Source organism: Ambystoma mexicanum, chromosome 3p (assembly GCF_040938575.1).
Source record: "Ambystoma mexicanum isolate Mex_15411 chromosome 3p, UKY_AmexF1_1, whole genome shotgun sequence".
Lineage (NCBI taxonomy): Eukaryota > Metazoa > Chordata > Amphibia > Caudata > Ambystomatidae > Ambystoma > Ambystoma mexicanum.
The window spans coordinates 351,250,513-351,271,049 of record NC_090925.1 but is presented as its reverse complement, the minus strand read 5'-3'; the positions used below and the strand labels follow the sequence as shown (position 1 = coordinate 351,271,049).

The window sequence follows — 20,537 nt, the reverse complement described above, 5'->3', positions numbered from 1 at the left end:
GTAATGTCTATACACAAGTAAATAACTGCAACATAACCTATTTCAGCATTCGGTTTACACAGTTTTGCATAGCTCATATCGGTTTCCCCATTGTCCAACCCTTTCATGTCTTTCATATTGTTTCTTGGGAGCCTCAATTCTGCCTTAGCTCGTTATAAGAAAACCTTTCAGCTAGGATACTTTCGTCATCTTGCAGAGTTCTTTTGGAACAAAATCCCTCACACGAAAACGACAGTGGGCTCAATGTAATTAGTAACCACATCATGAATTCTATCCTCATCATTTTTCACAGAATCCTACTACAGGCCTCAATACGCTCCCTCCATAGCCTTTCTATTCATCACCGTTCACTGGTAGTTACATTTTCTGCAAACCAAAGAGAAGGTGGTTATGTTGCATTCATGTTCCAAAAATAGAGGGACATAAGAGGGGTGTCTATTGCCCTTCTCCCTTCACCCTTTTTAGCTTCAGTAAATTAAAACTAATTTTAGGAACGAGTCAGCTGTACTACACTTGTGTTAAATTTCACTCTAGGCACGTTCATTGGTAGGGGGGGTGGAATGGGCAAGTCCATCTGTGCCCCAGGCCCCATAAACTGTTAAAATGGCCCTGCACGAGTGGGCACACATTGAGACAGCCAGGATGGATGTGTTTTCTTATAGTATAGCTGGAATTCTGGGAAAATATTAGCATGTTCCTGCAGTGGGATAATGGGCTCTATTGTGGCAGGCAGCCTGCACAAAGCCTGGATGAAAGTAATGTTTACACTGGCATCTTACTGGCATATATTGCAGGTAAAGACACCAGGAAAATGCTTTGGAAAACGCTCCCATGCATGGTTGGTGACCAGGGTTACCCTACAAAGCGTGTAAACTGGCAGTTTACCACATTTCTCATAGAAAGTGTGCTGTAAAATGCACCAATTATTACATTTTAAAAAATGAGGCATCCTTCCTTCAAAAATCTTAGTTGGGGCTCCTTTGTTGCACTCCGTCATGCATTCATGAGGGAAGGTTTATGCCCCCCAGAAAAAAAAACAGCTGCCACTGGTGCTATGAAAAGGAGCCAAAGAGTCTTTAAGACTGGCACCATCTGAACCGCTGGTCTACAGGAGTTCATTACTTCCGCCACCCACTATTTCTGCCCTCCTGTATTGCCGTTTCTGGTACTGAAGTCCGAGCCTCTCGGGTACTTGAAGGGCTGGTGTCTGCATTTAGTGGTGGTTGGAGGTGGAAGCCTGGGTGCGGTTGGGGCCTGGGGCTTGTGCCTAGCCACAGGCAGCTAGGAAAGGCGAGGTGGTCATCTGCACCATGTGGTCGTTAGGGAGACTTATTTTTATGCTTCATCCCCTCTCCCAGTGAGATCCCCAGTCCCTTTTCCTGGACTTCTGTGCCCTTTCCTTCCCCATCCTGAATGAGGGGAGCTTCCCGCCCACCATTCCATATTTGCTCTGACTTTTGGAACCCTGTTCTGCGTTTTACCTTTACTATGGCGTTTGCTTTCCTTCATAGCTCTTTAAAGGCATCTGTGTTTAACTTTTGCAGCACAATACCTTAGTGTTGCTGGTAATCCTTTGGGTTCTCCTTTGAGATTCTTTCCATATCTGTAAGACAGAACTAAAGTTCTTAAGGATAGGGGATACTTGGTATCCTTCCTAAAACTTTACGGATTAGCACACCACCTTATGTGAGTGCCAAGAGGATGCCTAGCATTTCCCTTCTCTGCTCCTGTGACTTTTTAACCACAGACTCTGTTCACAGTCTCAGTTATACACAATAGGGTCACCCATGTCCTAACATGGAGACACCTCCCCCCCCCATTTCTATCGTGGTTCTTTGTTAGCCCTTATACCATTCGGGGAGGGGAGGTCTGTGTGTGTTTTGCCTTTGGCGGGAACCCTTGCGTGAAAGGGTTAACCCAAAGAAGGGGAGACAGGAGAGATCCAACATAGGACATCATGGGAGTGAAAGAATACATGGCTAGATGCAGGACGAGGGTCCCTGGGGATTGACAGACAAATGTAATAATGAATGCTCAATGAGGTGAAAAGGTGAGGGGGCTTTCCTCTGTCAGTTTTGTTCGTTGACAGGCGATTGGGGTTCATGAAGAGTGAGTCAGAGTGGGCGTACTGGGGCAACTAGATGAGCGAAGCAGTGTGGAGAAATTAGCATTTTGAGTTATAGCCTCGTTGGGCTGAAGAGTGTAAAAATGGATCTGTGCTGGCAGAGCGAAGTTACCAGGCTCGCTGGTAAAGAAGTTCTGTCATGGGAGACCGGGGTGAAGCGGACACATGCTCGGAGCCGTGTGAATGCCGGCGGACAAAGACATCTGCAGCCGTCATCTCAGCTGAAAGAGGTGTGGCCGTGAAGTGAACAGCAAGGGAAATCCTTCCGTAAGGTTAGAAAGTGGAAACGGACACGTTCGCACACCGAGACTGGCAGAGGAGCCAAAGGAGTCATGACAATGTAAATAAACACGGCAAGGGGCCGTGCAATCAAAATCAATAACCATTAGTTTGAAGGAAACTGACGTGCTCACACACACTGCCGTGTTCTGACACTTACGTGAAGCATTTTGGTTCCGTCAGCACTGGGAAGCAGCCGTAATCTGTTATGCCTCTGATGACCTCAAAGAATTGTGTGGGAAACTGATACGCACTCGCGTTTGGGGCCGTATCACGGAACTAGGAAGGGGGAAAGGGTCTGAACGGAAACGACGGGCTCCCGTGCCCTACAAAGGAGGGCCCCTCGGCGGGGGCCCCCCTTAATGGCGACTCCCTCACGAGGCACGGCAGAAGGGGAGTCGGGGTGGGTGGGGGAGTTGTGGCACCAAGCAGTTCCCCACCCAGAAGGGGGATGGGGGGGAAGGGGTGTGACATCATCCCGAGCGACACGGGCCGGCGCGCCCCAGCCCTTAGCTACTTAAGGCCCGGGAAAATGCAAGTTGGGCCTCTTCTCTGCCGACTCCCTGACAAAAGTTGCTGCTGCGGTACGAGCCTGAGGAGTTTCCAGTGTTCGTGAGGCCGGAGAATCCTTTTTCCGGAAGACGGTTTGTGCTAGCTGTGGTGGCCAGATGAGGTTGTGCAATCGAATTCAGGTAATGGTTTAATTCAGGTAATGGTTTACTTCGGGCAGCTAAATTAGGATAAGGGTCGTATCGTACGAAGATTGGAATGCGGGGCTGGCAATGCGTCGGGTCGAAGTGATTGTAGGGGCAACCGCAATGCACGGGCAATGCAGTTAAGGAGGGAGGCCACGATGCAGCGTGCAGTTTCCCAGATCCCCACCGACGTAGGGCAGTATTGACCGCACATTAACGGAACTTAAAATGTGCCAATTTTTGGGGGGTGGCGGCGCAGCTAAGGGGCCAGACCGGGAAGGGGCGATGGTAGCTACACTGCTTGATGCGGAGGTGGAATGAAGAGGTGGGAGGGTGTCGGATTTGGTCACGGCATCAAGGAGGCAGCGGTTATGGAGGACCACTTGGCGCGTTTTCGGGGCACAAAGGGGGTCATGCGTAGTGGTGGTTTGGCTGCAACCATTGCTCTTTATATGGCCATGTACGAATTTTAAAATGTACGAATTTTAAAATGTAATAATTGTGCAGCTTCGGGATTATTTAATGCTCACGAGTTAACCCGCATTTACTTTGCATGTGGCAATGGGCGGAATTAATTCCAAGACAGTCCAGTGCTCGATTTTAGTGCATTTACCTGATCGCAGCATTACAACATGCAATGTGTAGCCCCTATATTCAAAATACATGGTTAGAGACGTGGCTAAGGGCGTGCGTGTAGCATTAGAACTTGAGTACTACAGTTACATGTACTTGGGGAAAGTTATTTTGTGAATTAAAAGGACGTTCTCATTCCGCGGTGCATGTCTCAGTGGTCGCGGAAGAAGCAGGGCTGGGATTCGCGGTTTCATGTTCACACCGACTTTCCGCATGCACGTATGTCGTGCACATTTGCACTGCATGCACAGACTTCCAGGTATGTAAAAGTTCGGTGAAGCCAGAAGGTTGAAGGTGGGGATTTCATTCGTCACACAGCTGGGTCGAGGATGCGTCGTGCAAAACGACTGTTGGGAGAATTTCATATGCATATGTTGAGGGGATATGGTTTACAACACGGCTACACAAAGGTTGACAACTTAGCTTTAACACACAGTCAAAGGGGCCATTGCTTCTTCCAGACCCCTGGGAATGGTTGGGTACGTAGGACTGGTTAAACCACATGCCACGCAGGTAATGGGGTGCGCCGTGGTATCGAGGGTCATTGCTTACACTTTGTATAGTTGGAGATAGAGGCCCAAAAGCTACTGGGAGGCTGAAGGCAGGACCGTCGTAAGAGGGGGAGTTTTGGTACAGGGTGTAATTTCGGTTCGGTCCGGGGGAAGATGCATGGTACGGGAATCGGGCCCGCTGAAAGGTACATCGGATGGGTATCGGCAATTGAGTAGGTATTTACAATGGCCGATTCAGAAGGTTGGGGAAAAGTTTAAGGTGGGGATGGCTGGTTCAGGCACCTGGGATTCGCGGGGGCTACAGGGTTAAAACACGGTGTGGCGCGGAGGTTTGGGGCAATACTGCCATGGAGCTTACTTATGGTGCATGCGACGGTTGGGGTAGGGATGGGAAGGGGTAGGGATGGGAAGGAGGGTCAGAGGGGAGGGGTAACGAGTGCAATGCCACGTGGGCTATGGCGCATGCTCGGAGGGGACATGGCCACGTCAATAGTAGGGCAGTTGCCCCGTTTGCTCAGGTACAACATTGATGATGAAAGGGTCTCGTAAACCGCCGATACGCAACGTTTGCCATTTGGTGTATTGGTTGCTGCAATTTGAGGGGGGACACTGCAGGGAGGTGAACAACCATGGTGCGGGAAAGGAGTGGCCAGATGGCTGTAGCGCCACGGGGGGGCTGCTAACTAAAGGTTTGCGACAGGGTGCCGGTGGGGGTTCCAGGGGTTCGAGTAAGGTAGGACACAGGAGTAGGCCCCCTTATGGTTGCAAGGCTGCCTTTTCCGATTCTGGATTGGGCGGTATGGAAGGACGCCCTTGCCGCTGCATGTTCGGGGGCAGTGCAGGTTGAATATGGTTTGGTGAATTGAATGGTGGGGGGCAGTGGAGTAACTTTGCTGAAAATGTTGGGGGGACAGGACATCTGAAGAAAAGATGCCCCAGCCAAATGAATGGGGCCAAAATGGTGTGCCATGAAAGTTGGGGGGGACAAACACCCCCGTCCCCCCCCTAAAATTACGCCCATGGTGGGGGGACGTTTTAACGCATTGGATCGCTCTGGGGGAAAAGAGGCACTCTGCAAGGTGCATTAATGGATGCTTGGGTAGTGATTTGTTAATGTTAATTTGCTGACACAACCACGGGCAGCGGGTTGGTCGCGGTGAAATGTTTGATTGCAAAATGGGGGTGAGGAAGTGTAACATCTGGGATCGTGCTGGGGAGAAGGGGTTGCAAGGCAAGGTTTATTAAATGTTTGCATGTTTATAGGGTATAGAGAGCTTGCGTTCTTGCCGAGCCTGGAGGGCGTTTAATTCGTGCTCTAATACCAGATGTTGGCAATGGAGTCAGAGTGCGGGCTGGTCTCGTTTTCCAGGTTTGTAACACCATTGGTTTGGGCTTTTAGTCGGTGGGTCCACGCAGGGGCAAGGCGTTTGTGATTAAAGATTGTTGCAAATCTAGTGGGCAGAATGAGTCATTTGCGGATGGCTTTGTGGGCGGGTGGCATCGCTTTTGGGGTAAAGTGATTTGCTTGCCGGCCACGGCATAACTCGTTCAAACACAAGTGGTTTTTGGGCGAGCGGTTATGGGTCGCCACATGTTGAAACGGTGTGAAGGGGCTTTCTGGGTTGGCGGAAGGGTCGGAGTTGGGGATACTGCGCCTGCCCGCATGTTTACCTGGGGGCGGGAGGTGCAATAATAGTAGTTAGCCACGTGGCAAGGCAGAGGTTTGGGGCATTGGGACTAGAGTTAATGCATGTTTAACGGGTTGCCATATTCAGGTACTGTATTGCGGAGTTACGTTTGAAGGTATGATTGGGAGGGTGGGGGGCTCGGAAGGCAAACTTAAATCCCAGCAGAGGGGCCATAGAAGGAAGGGATGGATAACAACCATATTGCATGCAGACGGTGTTTCAGGAGGGTAACGTGGCCATCGGGTGTGGATGGGCACTTGGCTCTTGAGAGGGGGGGGGGGTGAGGGGGGAGGTTTGCAAGGTTATTCTTAAAGAATGGTGGCCAGGTTGGCGGTTACTAGGAGGCAGTCGCTTTACTGCCAGACTGGCCCCAATTAGGCGTTCGTGCTCAACAAAGAGTGCATGGGTGGAGGTTTGAAGGTGTTAACTGCCTTATGCATTGCTTGGGTCGGACTGCAGACCAAGCGATGTGATTTTCACACAGCAATGTCGGATGGTCTGCGCACAACAAAGCACTGTATGATATATTAGATGATTTGTCATTGTGGGGATGCTCTTTGTTCAGAACGACTATTGCAAAGACGAGGTAGGGATGCACTGTTTAGAGATTGATGTTGTGCTGGGGGCTCCGTTTATAAATCTTGGCTGCCTCGTGGGTAATGGCAGATGCTTGCGAATCGGGGAGCATTCACGGGAACAAACCCGGCTGAGGGCCAATCAAGGAATGGGGAACGGAGTGCTGTTGCATAGCACAGTGCAGTGTCTCCAGGAAGTAATGTAAGCAAGCAAGTGGGGGTGGGGGCTAGGATACGATAGGTCAGGACAAGTTTGAATATGGTAGGATAGTTTATTTATATAGCGCCTATACGCAAGCTGTTTCAAAGCAAACATTTCGGTCGATCTGGGGGGAAGGGGCGGGTTTTTGCAATTTGGTGGGAAATTGGGGTATTTGTATTCAAGGAGCGGGAGGGTCGTGTTCAGATTCTGAAAGGCCATTTGCTTGGGCTCTGGGAGTCGGGACCACGCTGGGGCGAGGGTGTTGCAGCCTTGGGAGGTTGCATGTATAGTGCTTGGAATGTGCTACTTGCGAAAGGCTCCGTTTGTTGTGGCATCGTTTTGAGTAAGCTCTTGGTTTACAAGGCTTTGCCTACTTGGTTTGGACACATTGCAGCATGGTCAAAGGAAGGGGGTTTCGAGGTGTTGGGGTAAAGCGAAGGGGTGGCTTGGGCAAGGAATATTATGTTTTCTCGTTACATGGTTACAGGAAGGTAATTGCCTTGCTGCTTCGTGGGTTGGGAAGTAGCTTAGTCATCAGTTTACAATTAAAGTCTATTTTAAAGTGCCAGACCAACCACATAAATTATTATGCTTAGCATCCAATCACAGAGCATTTCAGGATTACAAGGCCAGGAGCAACATGCACGCCTTGGAAGCAAAACGACACGGAGCAACACTGGTGCAATCCGTGGGCACGAACATAGAAACTGCTGGGTTTTCAGCACGCCTCACTTTAGTATCTGATCGCATGAAGGTGCAGCAACCACACTCGGGCCAATGGTCACAGGGTTCAGGGATTAAGATTAACCAACAATAGATAAATGAACAGAGCATTTGGTTAGAACAATTGGCAGCGCAGGGTACACCTACAGATGCCCATGAGAGCGTAGCGGGGTCAAGGTTCTTGCACGATTAGCTGGGGGCAAACTGAGCATTTCGCGCTGGGCGCAAGGGCAAACCCCCCCTGCTCTGGGAGGGGAAGGGGATGGAGCGGCACAGGCCCAATCTCCACCACGGGCTTTAGAAGTGGGAGGGCCAATAGCGCAGGTTAAGCTATCGGGAAGGTAGGGTGCGCAAGCCGGATCCCCCTCTCTTGCAGGAGAGGGTTGCTCTGGCGGGCGTGGGAAGGGGGCAAAGGGAGGGGGGGCACTAGGAGGGGCAGATTACGCGCACAGTGACAGGGGGGGTTGCAAGGAAAGGGGAGTGGGTGATGGTAGAGCGTACAAGGGAGGGGGGGTGGAAGATTTGACAGGATTCCCAGCATACTGAAAGGATAAGACATGGGTAAAACAGCTAATTAAATCAATCGTCATTAAGCCATGGTTTAGCCAGACGCAACAACAGAGGTAATCCTATGCTTTCAATTGCGAAATAAGGGCGAGGCTGGAGGAAAACCTCTGGGTTGCTTTGGGGAGGATAAAGTTCACTTATCGGAAGTGGGGGTGAGGGTAATGGTGGCAGACTTGAAGTATGCGCTGGAAGGGTTGGCCTGCAGATGAACCACAAGGAGAGGCCAATGGGGGCAAGGGAGGGAAGGGTCAGTTAGGCACTACCCACTAAAAAAGGCCGTTAGTTGGCCCGATACGCTCCCTCCCCAACACTTCGGAGGGGGTCTCCGCTAAGGAAGCGGAACGATCAAGGGAAGACCTCATTTCGGCACGCCGCTGCCAGGTCAGTTGGCCCTCCTGCAATGGAGTATGGAACAAGATCAAGCCAACAGGAAGAACGCCGGCAGGAAAGGCCGCAGCACAATTCATCACGCCACTGGTTCAATCCGGAGGGCCAGCTTGTCTGTTGTGAACGGAACAAATGGGGGTAAAGGTACATTGTGGGAATTATGGCTGGGTACTGTGGGTGGCACCGGCGACCATGTGCATGGGGGGAACTCACTGCGGCCGGTGACCTGCTGTGAGTCATGGCAGAGACACCGGTCGCAGTGACAGGTCTCTTGCGGACAAGCCCAGCGGATGTTACATGGTGTTCCCGTTAGAAAGCACTGGCGGATACCACAAGGGGAACTGCACAGCCATCAGTTTAGTATGAACGGCGCCCAGGAGTATTAGACTCAGGGAGGCCCACGTTAATGGGGAGGGTTAGGGGGCTTGGAAGACCTTCCAACTCCACAAGTGGGTGGGGGAAATGGGAAGTGTATCGTTGGAAACAAAAGTGGAGAGCAACAATGAAGTCTGGAAGGGGGGGGGGTGAATTGTAAGATTGCACAGTAAACGGGGCTCCAGCAAGTAGGTTGAAAACTGAGGGGAAGGGGGCCCATGAGAGGTTAGGGGTAGTTGAGGGGGGTGGGGGGGGGGTTCAAGAGAAGTGGGGCATTCGATATTGGCAGCTCAAGCAGATCTAAAGAAACACTGGGGAGGGGGGGCCTTGGAATGCGGGGGTAGGGGCCAGGTCGAGCAGGGGGATAGTTGAGGAGGACCCCTCTTTAGCGGAAGGGGAAGATGAGGGGGATAAGGGCGGCTGGGCTCTGGGGTGTAGGTAGCGCTGGATGGATGGGGCTCTCGCAGCAGGAGGGTGCTATGGGGAAGGGGCCAGAGGGGATGGGACAACTAAGGCGGGGAGAGTGAGGGCAGCCCGGGGTCTTGGCGGAAGGGGGAGGGTGGGCTCCCTGATAGGACGGGCCAAGGGAAGACCTTTTTGGGGGTGAGAATATTAAGAAAGATTAACAAGCCAACCAGGGGAAAGGGGAAGATGGAATCCAGGGGAAAGGGAAGCAACAAGGGGGAAAAAGGAGACCTGAACGCATCCTTGGAAAAGGAGCCAAGCCGAAATGGAGAATGAAAAGAAAGTAATACATGGAATGAAAATTGCACTTAAATAGAGATGGGGAAAAGAAAATGAAAAGAAAATTGCAAAATAAAGAAATGGCCAAAGGGTAGAGAGGGACTGTTGAGGAAGGGACTGGGCGCCTGCGTCGGGTCCCTCAAGGAACCGAACGGGTGGGGGGGTAAAAGTTGCATTGCTCTCAGCGCAGAATCCTGAGTATAAAACGGAACAACTGTAAGATAACTCCTGACTATGTATTTAAATAAAGTTTGCTGTGGCAATTTTTTCTCCCACTCATCCAACTGGTCATGCCCCTCATTGGGGTTATAAGGGGGTTGGTCTCCGTAGGAGGAGGGGGGCCATGAAGGAGTGAGTCTGAATGAGAGCCTGGGGGGTCGCACTGGGAGCAACAAGGGACATCGCCGTGCCCCCCACTGAGGGTGTCGGCGCTAAGACAAAGCAATTGCCAGAGTGAACATGCAGATACCTGAAACAAAGTGTTTCCTTTGAAAGGGACTTCACACGAAAAGGGGAAGCAAAAAAGTAGTACAATTGGCCAGGGGTGAACCAGGGAGAGGCTACTTACCATGTATGTGTGGTAATATTTCTACTATTTCTCTCCTGTGTCAGTAAGGAGTCCATGAAGAAATAAAAAGAAGGGTTCAACCTCCCACTAAGACTCTAGAAGAACTAGAACGATATGGAGAATCTTGGAGCAGGCTGAAGAAATTAAACGCTGAAGGAATTAAACACTTCTTTTCCCAGTAACTGTTGGTGCAGTTTCAAGAGAAAAAAAAATAAAAGTTGAGAAAGTAGTCCCGCAGCGAGTGGTCTTATTTCTTAGCTAAGCAAGCTTTGACACCTTGGGTGTCCGCACCTAGGCTCCAATGTGTCTGGGCAGGCAGGAAGTGGGGGGAGGAGCTATTCACTCCCCTGCCTGAATGGATCCCATTCCCACTGGGGGTTGGGGGGGGCTGGCTGTCCTAATTGGACAGCCTCCTTCCAATTTCTGTAAAATGCTGAGTTTGCAGGAGTGTGGGAAAACTGAATAAAATGTGAGGGTCATGAGATGAACAGCAGGTCAACCACTGGGCCAGAAGAACTGAAGCTGAAGACTACCAAGAGATGCCTGCAGACTCTTCCAATCACTATAGTGACCACTGCTGTCCTGACCCAGTTTTTTACTCTAGAGAAGAGCTCCGAAGAGAATCCTTCCCTTTGGCGATGTGCCCAACCAGTTCTGAGATGAACTACAAATTGAGCCATCTCCTGAGGTGCTGCAGACTGTGAATACCAGGAGACCTGACCCATTTGCAGTGCAACATCCCCTCACCTGAGTGCAGGACTGCATAAGCGAAGATCGACTGGGGCAAACGCCCTCCTTTGTTGGTGCTGAGAAAATGGCGCCAAAGCCGCAGACCAACCAAGGAGACTGAAGAAATCCGTGCCACGGGTCCGCTCTCAAGACTGCTGCTGAGACATCCCATTCAGAGTCCTTCCTTTAGTCACCAGACCGAGGAATCAGGAGACCAGGTCCGTCGCTGCTGCAGAGAGGATAATCCAGCTACAAGCATTTCGTCTAACCTAAGGTACTGTGGGGTGAAACGTATAGCTTACCTTGAACCGAAGATTTGCTCCAGTGTGACTGGAGTGCGTGAAGGTGTCCAGTGTCCACTACCTCTGACCCAGGCTTGCCAGCTGTGTCCCTTTAGGGAGTCCTTTTGCAGGGTCTTCCTTATTGTGTTATATTGCCAAGTAACTTATCCTAGAGACTGAAAGTATCCTGAGGAAAAGACTTTGGATCCACACCTACACTTTTGTATGGCTAGGGAATGGACTTTTAAAGCGTTAGCCTGAAAGTGTCTCTAGAACGTTCAGCTCTGCTGTTGTGCGATTAACCAACCTTTTTCCTTCCTAAAAGACTCGTGTGGTTTTGCTAACTAAATACAATTACCATATAGCTGAACGCAAGTGTGCAGTAGTACCGATAATACGGTAGAACTGTCATTAGTGTTTAACTATGTAACAATTGTACCGCGAGCAACTACCATTGAAGCAATGGCCTTTGAAAAGTATTAAGAATTAACTGTAAATATAAATGTGTTTCTTTGGACTATTGTACTTGCTGGGTCCAGTGTAAGTACCTACAGCTCACATCTTCCTCCTACAATAAGCTAGGCTGCACTGCCACTCGCAGTAAAGATTTATACAAAGAGTTGGGGACCTGTATGCCAAGGGATAGTTTCATGAAGTCTTAGGAAAACTCCCCTAACAGCAGTAGAAGATGTAGGAGTGGTGGATGGGAACAGTATGTGGACTATGGGGGCACTTCGTGAACACCAACATTTTGGACTGAGATGGGGACAACAGGATGGGGGGGGTACTGGAGTACAATTGCTACCTGTTAAATGCCCCTTGCCCCTACTGCTGCAGCACTCTGGCTGTGTGCCATCTGTTCAGTTCATGACTGAGCAGGACGCATATGGCCAGTGTCCTTTTCCACCCACAGGTCAGATTTCTGAGCCTGGGCTTCCAGCCACAAGCTAGGAACCCACTGACATTTGGCAGATGCTCAAAGGGGCTGAACCTTTACTTGTGCAAGTAGGCATGCACTCTGGAAGAGGGAAAACCCTGCCACAAATTACTATAAACTCACATGATTCACTCCCATCCACCTAGAGCAACAGACCACTGGAGGGGCGTGGGGGGAGGTGGTTAAAGAAAAATACCTAACCTACAAACTAGTGCCGTTGAAGTCACTGGGCAGGCGCTATGGGTGTGATATTGATGGAAAATGCGTAAACCCAAAGGGCTTGGTGAAATATTTAATGTCTAGCATTGGCATCTGTATGGGGACTCGAGAGGCACGGGGGTCACACTGTAGTGGCATGCTAAACTGAAGCTTTTACAGAAGGCCAAGCAAAGTTCAAGAACCAGGAAGAGAAAGGAGGAAAAAACAAACAAGAGCAAGGAGACCCAAGAAAACAGAGCAAGATGGGAGCAAGTAGGGTGGCATCCATGCACCAAAACACTGGCATCCCACTGAGCAAAATGATGCTCATGGCCCTTACAGCTATTCACAAAGCAAGCTCGTGAACGGAGGGCTGCAAGAGCGGATTATGCATCTGGACAGAGGGGAAAAAAGCCAGGGACGATTTGCAAGACAAAGTACTGGTCCAGCAGGAAACCTATAGTTTTAGGGATGGCAAGAAATTGGAAGGAGGCAGACACTACCTAAAGATAGACCATAAAGACAATAGTGCACTAAGAACCAAAAGATAAATACAAAGCAGACAGACCAGTAAAGACTTGTGGCAAAATGAATGTAGAATACGCTGCCCCTTGGCACTTGAGAAACTGCCGCAGTCCACAGCGATGAACTGTTGGAAAAGTAAACGGAGGAACAAACTGCAAGCCGCAAAGAGGTAGCACTAGCATCATAGGACAGAAAGCAAACGGGGGGGCTTCAAACTACAGGCTCAAGCTTAGGACAGAGGCAAATTGGCAAGGGAGGAGTTAGACCTGGGTAGCACGCACAGGCAGGAGATAAGTGTAGCACTGCATAAGCAATAGAGGCAAGGTGGCCGGCTGGTGGCAGGTATAAAGACGGCCTGCAAAGCAAGAGCTGGAAGAAAACCTGTAACAAAGCAACACAGGACCTGTACACAGGCATAGGATACGACTAACGATCGACAATGCAGAGAGAAATTTGACAAGATGTCCAACATCTAGAACTGACCTAAGCAGGATCTTTAGACCGTTAACACTTCTAGAAGACCCTGCACCCATTGCCAGGTGAAATGATCGAGTCACACAAAGCCAGAAACAAGGTTGTGAAAGATTGGAGCTGAACACACTAGAGAGTCCTGGGAGGGTCAAGGTTACATTAAACGTGCCAGTTACCACTGTAGGGTTTGACCAACACCGAGGCTTGCTCAGGGGGCATCATGCAAGGGGCATCTAGAGCTTGGTGAAGGGGCCCGCAGGGGGAGTTTAAAACGCACACGAGTTTCATAAAGGCAAGACTGGGAAGGAGAAGCGGACTGGCATTTGCAACAGCTTGCTTGTGCCTGAACAGTCAGCGTAGAACCAGCAAAGCATTGCACAGGAAGACCATTTCTTTCCATGGCATGATGGGAATTGTAGTCCTTTACATTATCGACATGGGTACAGGCAACCAGTTAAAAGGGTACGGGTCAGTTAGTGAAGACGTTCAGAATTTCTTGCTACTGCATTCTTGTATGTAGTCCTCGAAACATTTCTATTCAGGCAACATGGGGTGGGGTGGGGGGGGTTAAGAGTTGCAGCTTCAAAACTATGTTAAGGCTGCCCGGGTCCCCAATTTTTTTAAAATAATTTCGCCACCACCAGGCCTTTTGGAAGGCAGCTCCATTAATTGAGCCATCCTTCTGCAAATTAGCCTTCAGCAAAGCTTGGTCAGAGGTGTGCAACCTTTGGTTCTCCAGCATGGACTACACCAGCAGGCATAGGGAATGGTTGAGGGTCCTGGGAGTCCGACCAACGCATCCTGCAAGCTGCAGGCCCTCATTGTAGAGTAATCTGCTCATGCAGGGCAGCCCCATCCGAGGTATGCTGGCTGCTCTAAACATCTCTCCTCTCCTCGATGGATCTGTGGAATTCTGGTCCAGCCCTTGCACTTCCCTGGACACTAGATTCTGGACTCGATAATTAGGGGCACAGCTTCTAGAGTGATGCCCCTCCCGTGCACAGAAGTTGTCTGGCTCTTTAGGGATGCCCGGTCCCACCCCACATTCTGGACGTCTACTGTGAGGTCGTATGTTTTTGGATATCGTTGGGACTGTGTGCTTGGGCTTACTGGTGGTAGCCAGGGGGTAAGGGGGCGCAGCCCTGCCAGGTTCCAATCATTGCTCTCAGGCCGGGGCTTCCTAGTTTCATGGAATCCTTACCTCTTGAGCGATAACACGCTAGTAACTCCTCCCTTTCAATGGCATGGGTACTGTACAATGGGTTACATTTGAAAGTGATAATCCACATTTAGGAATTTGCACAGGGTTTGCTTATAAAGATGGGTTTATTGTGGAATATTAAAAATCAAGGAATGCATTTTATGTTGCTCAATTTTGAACCTGGACGATAGTGAGGGCTGTTTACTACAAATAGGAATGTAGATGCAGAAGCACCGAGAACCATGCAATCTATTCTGCTCTTTAGGTGATGCCCATTTGGATATTTTATTTGGGGCAACTGTCCAAAATTAACATTGATTGACCGAATATTGATCTTCCCCATGCGATGTCGCCATCAGCCATGCTTAGACTCACATCAATGTCACAGCATTTCGAAGTCAATTACTGTTTTCAAATACTCTGCAGGAATAATCTAGAGAACACATTTATAACTGAAATCTTGACATTAGAATTATTTGAGAATAGGAAAACAGACTTCCTTCAAAATTCTAAAAGAAGGAGGCCCTGGAGCATGGTCAAGCACGCACACAGATTTAAATTATAAAAGCTGGGCTGGTTACAGGAGGAGAGGGGAAAGGGCACATGTTGGGTTCAATTGTTGGCACGTGTAGAACCAGGAGCAAATGGCATCTGTGTGGTTCCATTTTTCTAAGTGGAGCGGATCGCGCCACTGGCATTTCAGATGGAGACCTCACGGGCCCATCTTGCTAGGGTGCTTCGGGATGTGGGTGTGGTTTTGCAAGCTGATTCGCGAGTTATAGCATTGTGATGATTTTGGTGTGGCGAGATGGGTTTCATCTAGCTGGGCGTTGGCGTGATCGATGGGAATGTGGTTTGTAGGGGTAATCTAGTGTCAGGCTGGTGGGTGGAGTGGTTACTGGCAGTATGCAAAATGTGTTTATGTGCTTAGATCTTTGGGACCTTGGGTATGGCTTAAGTTCGAAATTGTTATTTAGGCTTCTGTTGGTTTTGGGCATCGTAACAAACGTATTGGTTGATTAGTTTGATGCGATCTGCTTCACATGGCCTGCTTCCCCGCACAGTTAGGAGTAAAGGCCATGTGTTTTATTGCAGGTTTGGCCCTCGAGGTTTGTTTCTTCCTGGCGTCCTTCCTCATGGGATTGCTGTTGGGTGGGTTCTGGGATGTCTGATGTTTGAAGCTATATGGCTGGTTAGGAGTATGCTGTGTCTTTGTGGTGTAGAGGATGTGCCAAGCTCGATTCACACTCAAACCGCCCATTTTGAAGTACCAGGAACGTTCACGTCGAAATATGTGACGTATGATGAGCAAATAAACCAGCAGAGAGCCGCAGTTGGGCTCTGTCCAGTACCTATCAGGATATCAGCACATGTTGAAGCACCCACACCCAAGAAAACGTGGACAGTGAAGTACCCATTGAGAAAGCCATATCGACAAGTGATACAGAATAACGATTGTAAGAATACAATACCTGAAGAAGTTACTGAAGGAAGACGAATGGTGACATAAGAACCCAAACTGACTCTCGTATAGAAGATAGGACTAGAGAATGATGACAAAATACCATGGATAAGCAACATTGAGCCTAAAGTGAAATAATTGATGTCAAGATGTAGGAAACTTATGCCATATGCATGAAGATATTCAGTTAGTTTAAACGTGTAAATATGCAAGAAACCGCAAGAAGCAAGACATTGTGAGGCTTGCTTATGCTTAGTAGCAAAAGTAGATGCGGCAAATGCCACCTATACATATCTACCTCAAAAGAAGCACCAAGTATACTTCCACTACGCACAAGAGCAGAATCTACCAAAGGTTCCTAAAGGTCTCAGAAGGAGAGTTTGTAGCAAACAAATCGAGAATTAAAGACGTAGAGAAACTCAAAGGTAACCATGCCAAGAAACCAAGGTCGTATCAGCTGAAATAGGCCAACAAGTGCATACAATTAAGAGAAAGAAGAAGAGTATCCTGTTCGGAAAGGTCAAGATAAGCCACAGATGGCAGATGGACAGAATTAAATCAAATACACGAAATTGCATGAAGGAAAAGATGATTTCACAGCGTCTGAATCACGTGACCAGACCAGCAGGAAGGGATGAAACTTCACACCTGCACATGGACCTTTGCCATGCACAGACGCCTTAACTTTCCCAGACCAAGAAGCAGACTCGAGGCCAACCACAAAGAAATACTGACACATGACCACTGAGGTGATGATTGACTGTAGGAATAATTGGAGGGAAGCTGGGGGTGCAGACAAACTCCCTGCACCTGGCCGGCTATTCTGCACACTGCTAAGTGCAAGTGGAAAAGTATGAGTGGGGTTGATGCCAACCCAATCATAGTGGCCTGAGTAATCTAGGGTCCTATAGTTAGAACCAATGAGACAATCGTACTTTTAGTGAGGTTTACAGTAGCCACTTTGAAGGAAGGGCTCAGTTGCCCCACCTGACAGTGTTTATCCAATCCCCTCTCCCCATTAAGATTGTGGGATGTTTTTCCCCACTAGTCCAGGCCCTTCAACACTACTGTGCATTGCTTGTATCAGGAACATCAGAATGGCCACTGGAAAGCATTCTGCTCGCTAAAATCACCCAGAAATGTGCAGTAAAAATCTGAAAAATAGGCCGCCATCCACTTTTGCCTAGGTCAGTGGTAACACAGGAGACCACAGCCAAAACCCATCATTTGGCTGCCCACAGAGCAAGGCTGATTGCAAAAGAAACAGCTATGTGAAAATCCATTTTTCTTGGTTGTCAAATTTGCAAAAATCATGGCTCACAAACCACAAAGATCCAACCTCTTGTGGGGCGTTCATCATTCTACTTCAAGAATTCACAAATACAATGTCCACAGAAGTACACTTATCAGAAGAAAATCCACATTGAAGATTGCTTGCTGGAAAGAAATCTGTCCAAAATGGGTGAAATGCCGTTACTCGCTTCTGTCAGACACTGGCGATCTCTAAATCGGACAGAAGAAACTTGTGTCTAAAAAAATAAATATGCCAAATAAGTGATTTCCATCAAATGCAACGTAGGGTGCCACACATTGATTTTCATGTTGAAAAAAGACTGGAATTGAAGATATGTTTGCTTATTTTAAAATTGTAACTAATTTTTCACAAGGAACTATATCACAATTGACCATAAGGTAACCTGATTCAGCTAAAACTTCAAGAGGCGTTCTTCCCCTGAGAACTACCACCCTGTTCCTTCCCACCAAAAGGAGAGGATATCGCATTGCCATGTTAATCAGAAGGGGAAGAAGACTTCCTCTGCTGCTCTGGGAAAGAGACAATGGGTTCCTTGAACTGAATAGAAAATTCTAATTCGGGTGTGACTGCCATCAGCTGCCCTGGCAGGAAGACGACCATGTGACTGACTCAGCCACGCTTGGAGGCGGGCCAGGCTGGAAATGTGGATTGGAAACTAAAGTAACTATGTTTTGGGAAAAGACTTAAATATTGTGCCGAACTGTCAAAAATATGAAACTTGGAGATTAAAATGAAAAGTTCAGTTTAAAACTAATCTGTACGACAGACTGAATCACGAAAGGTTTAATATTGTAGCTATTGTGATTATGCTAGGAACATGAAAAATTGCAGGAATATGCCCAGAGGATATGTGCATGTATGTATAAAAAAATTGTATAGATCCGAAAATGTGTAACCAACCAAAAGCGCGAAAGATTGTCATTTATGAACCAAAACTCGTTGGACAGAAACATACCTTAGTCTATCTGACATGTAATTTTGAATTAACAAGTTGTGCATATTGAAAATATGTTTTTTGGGAAAAATAGATTTTCTGGGTAAAAGCAAAGGGGAGGTTCTTCCCTAGATTGTAAATGGCAGCATCACTCTGACACATCATGACACACTGTTCCTTTCTCAAATCAGGGGACAGGGAATTCTCTGACCTATCAGATACTTAGAGGGTTGGGCATAGACAATCAGCCTCCGCACCCACTTTGGAAAATGGATAAATAGGGACTGCTGAGGACAGGCAAGACACTTTCACTCATCAACTGATGCACTGGCGAAGCACCCTGCAGGAAGATCCAGACTCCAGAACCTAGATCCAGACTCCAGAACTCTGAAGCAGAAAGGCCAATCCAAAAAGCTGAACCCTTTTCAGCTGGCCTTTAAAATCTAGCAATCTGATTTAACCCCTAAACTTCCACTGGGCCTAATCCATTCAACAGCCTGGCTGAGCTGTTTGCTGCTTCTGGCCAACAACCTTTGCTAGAACCCAAGATCCAGATCAGTCCAGCAGAGCTGTAACCCAGAACCCGTCAGATCCAGTCCAAGAGGCCACGCAGAGACCAGAGTGCTGACAGCAGAACCAAGCGCCTGAGACCTGTCTGGTGGCGAGCGGAGTCCAGTCCAAAACTTAGACCAGTTGTTTGACAGGTCCATTTTAAGCCAGAGGTGAGTATTTAGCGTAGAGCGGTCCATAGTCATCTCTTAGTTTAAAGTAATCCATCCAACCCATCCAGACTGCATTGTAGAATCTCTTGTCAATTCTGAATACTTTCTCATCCATCTAATCCTGTGATAATTGTTAGTGTAAGCCAACCTGTTCGTAATTCAAAGCGCAATTTCCTTAGAAATCTTTGACTCCTTTTGAGAAAAATCGACCTCTACTAAAACCTCTAACTTTTGAACTGTATGCGCTAGGAACGAAAATTAAATGTCATTTTGAAGCTTTCAAATTAACATTCCAATTCCTTGTAGTTTTACCATAATCGCATTTCTTGCACGCGGAAAAGTAGCTGCAAATTTGCATTTGGCTAAATTTCACCACATGTAAAAAAAAAGCTATTTCTTGTTTTCAACTTCTGAATTTCGTTTTCCATCTGCTAATCATTCTACAATCATTGCTAGTGTTGACCGGAACCAATCCAAAGCAACTCACTAGTTCTGAATCTCATTTAGCGAATCAAAATCATTTTAGCATTTTTCCCATCCAATTCAAACCACATCTAAAAGCAATTGACCCATTTTAAAATCATTGCTATTCTCTCTAAGTGTAACGCTCACCTGAATCCCTCGGAGGCGCAGGTCCGGGCTTGGAGATGTCTTCTAGGGTCACGCGCAGGCCTCTGGTAACACCCTGGATAGACCCTCTCCTCACCGTAATTTTGACCTGGAGGGTGAGGTGTCTGCAAGCAGGAGAACAAGGGGTTAATGTATGTCTGGTTGGCCAATCTGACCTTCCCCTTTTTTGGACTCCCCACGTTACTCGTAGGCTGAACATGCTCACCTTATATAGGTGAAAGCGGAGCTCTCCATCCTGCGTCTGTGCAGGGGTGCTGATGCCAGTTGCTTCACTGGTTAATTGCCCGGCCTCTTGATTGCAGAGGATGAAGTCAGGGAGCAAGGCCGTCGTTAGCTGCACGAACGGTGATTGCTTGAATATGGAGTTGTATTTATATGACCCCTTAAATGTCTCTCGCCATTGCAGGTCCGGTATGTAGATAAGGTAAGCGAGAAGAATGCCGGAGCTCGTGAAGGCACGTAAGTAACAGAATGTTATTCGAAGTTAAATGCACTTCTTAATGTCTCTTTTCCCTTTCGAAGTTAAATGCACTTCTTAATGTCTCTTTTCCCTTTCAAAGTTAAATGCACTTCTTAATGTCTCTTTTCCCTTTCGAAGTTAAATGCACTTCTTAATGTCTCTTTTCCCTTTTTCAGGGAGCCGTAGCAGTCGGCGTGGAGATGGACGCCGAGGTACGTGCCGGAGAATGGGCAAGCCGATGACAGCTAGAAGGCACGTGAGTAGTGATGGCGTACTGTGCCCCTAATGATGTCCTTCTTGTTTTAGCAGGTGCGGACAAACAGCGCCTGACGAAGATCGAGGCGTACGTGGCACAGGTGAGCAGAATAATCACGGAGGTTCACTAACCAATGTCCTTTGTTTCCGCAGGATTGCCGGAGTATGAGGAGTGCGGCACGCGGCCTCAGGATGCTCCGATGGATGAGGTAAGTGCTGCGCTGGTTTTATCTTGTCCTAACCTGGTGTCCTTGTTCTCTTCCAGACGCTGCTGAAGACTGAAGACTGATCTTCCGGAAGGTAAGACTGAAGATTTCTTATTCACAGATGCAGAAGCTGAAGAT

General features: G+C 48.3%; 1 protein-coding gene across 3 annotated transcripts in view; it reads right to left on the bottom strand.

Moving 5' to 3' along the window:
- Positions 1–20,537, bottom strand: part of COX4I2 (cytochrome c oxidase subunit 4I2) — a 215,565-nt gene that overhangs the window by 134,426 nt on the left and 60,602 nt on the right. The window contains exon 1 of one of the 3 annotated variants that reach the window (XM_069650976.1): positions 2,565–2,588. The exons of the other annotated variants lie outside the window; for them this stretch is intronic. Within the exon in view, the coding sequence (XP_069507077.1) occupies positions 2,565–2,573 (9 nt within the window). The 5' untranslated portion in view covers positions 2,574–2,588. Of the gene's footprint in view, positions 1–2,564; positions 2,589–20,537 lie in introns of those variants that run through there. 3 annotated transcript variants of the gene reach the window in all.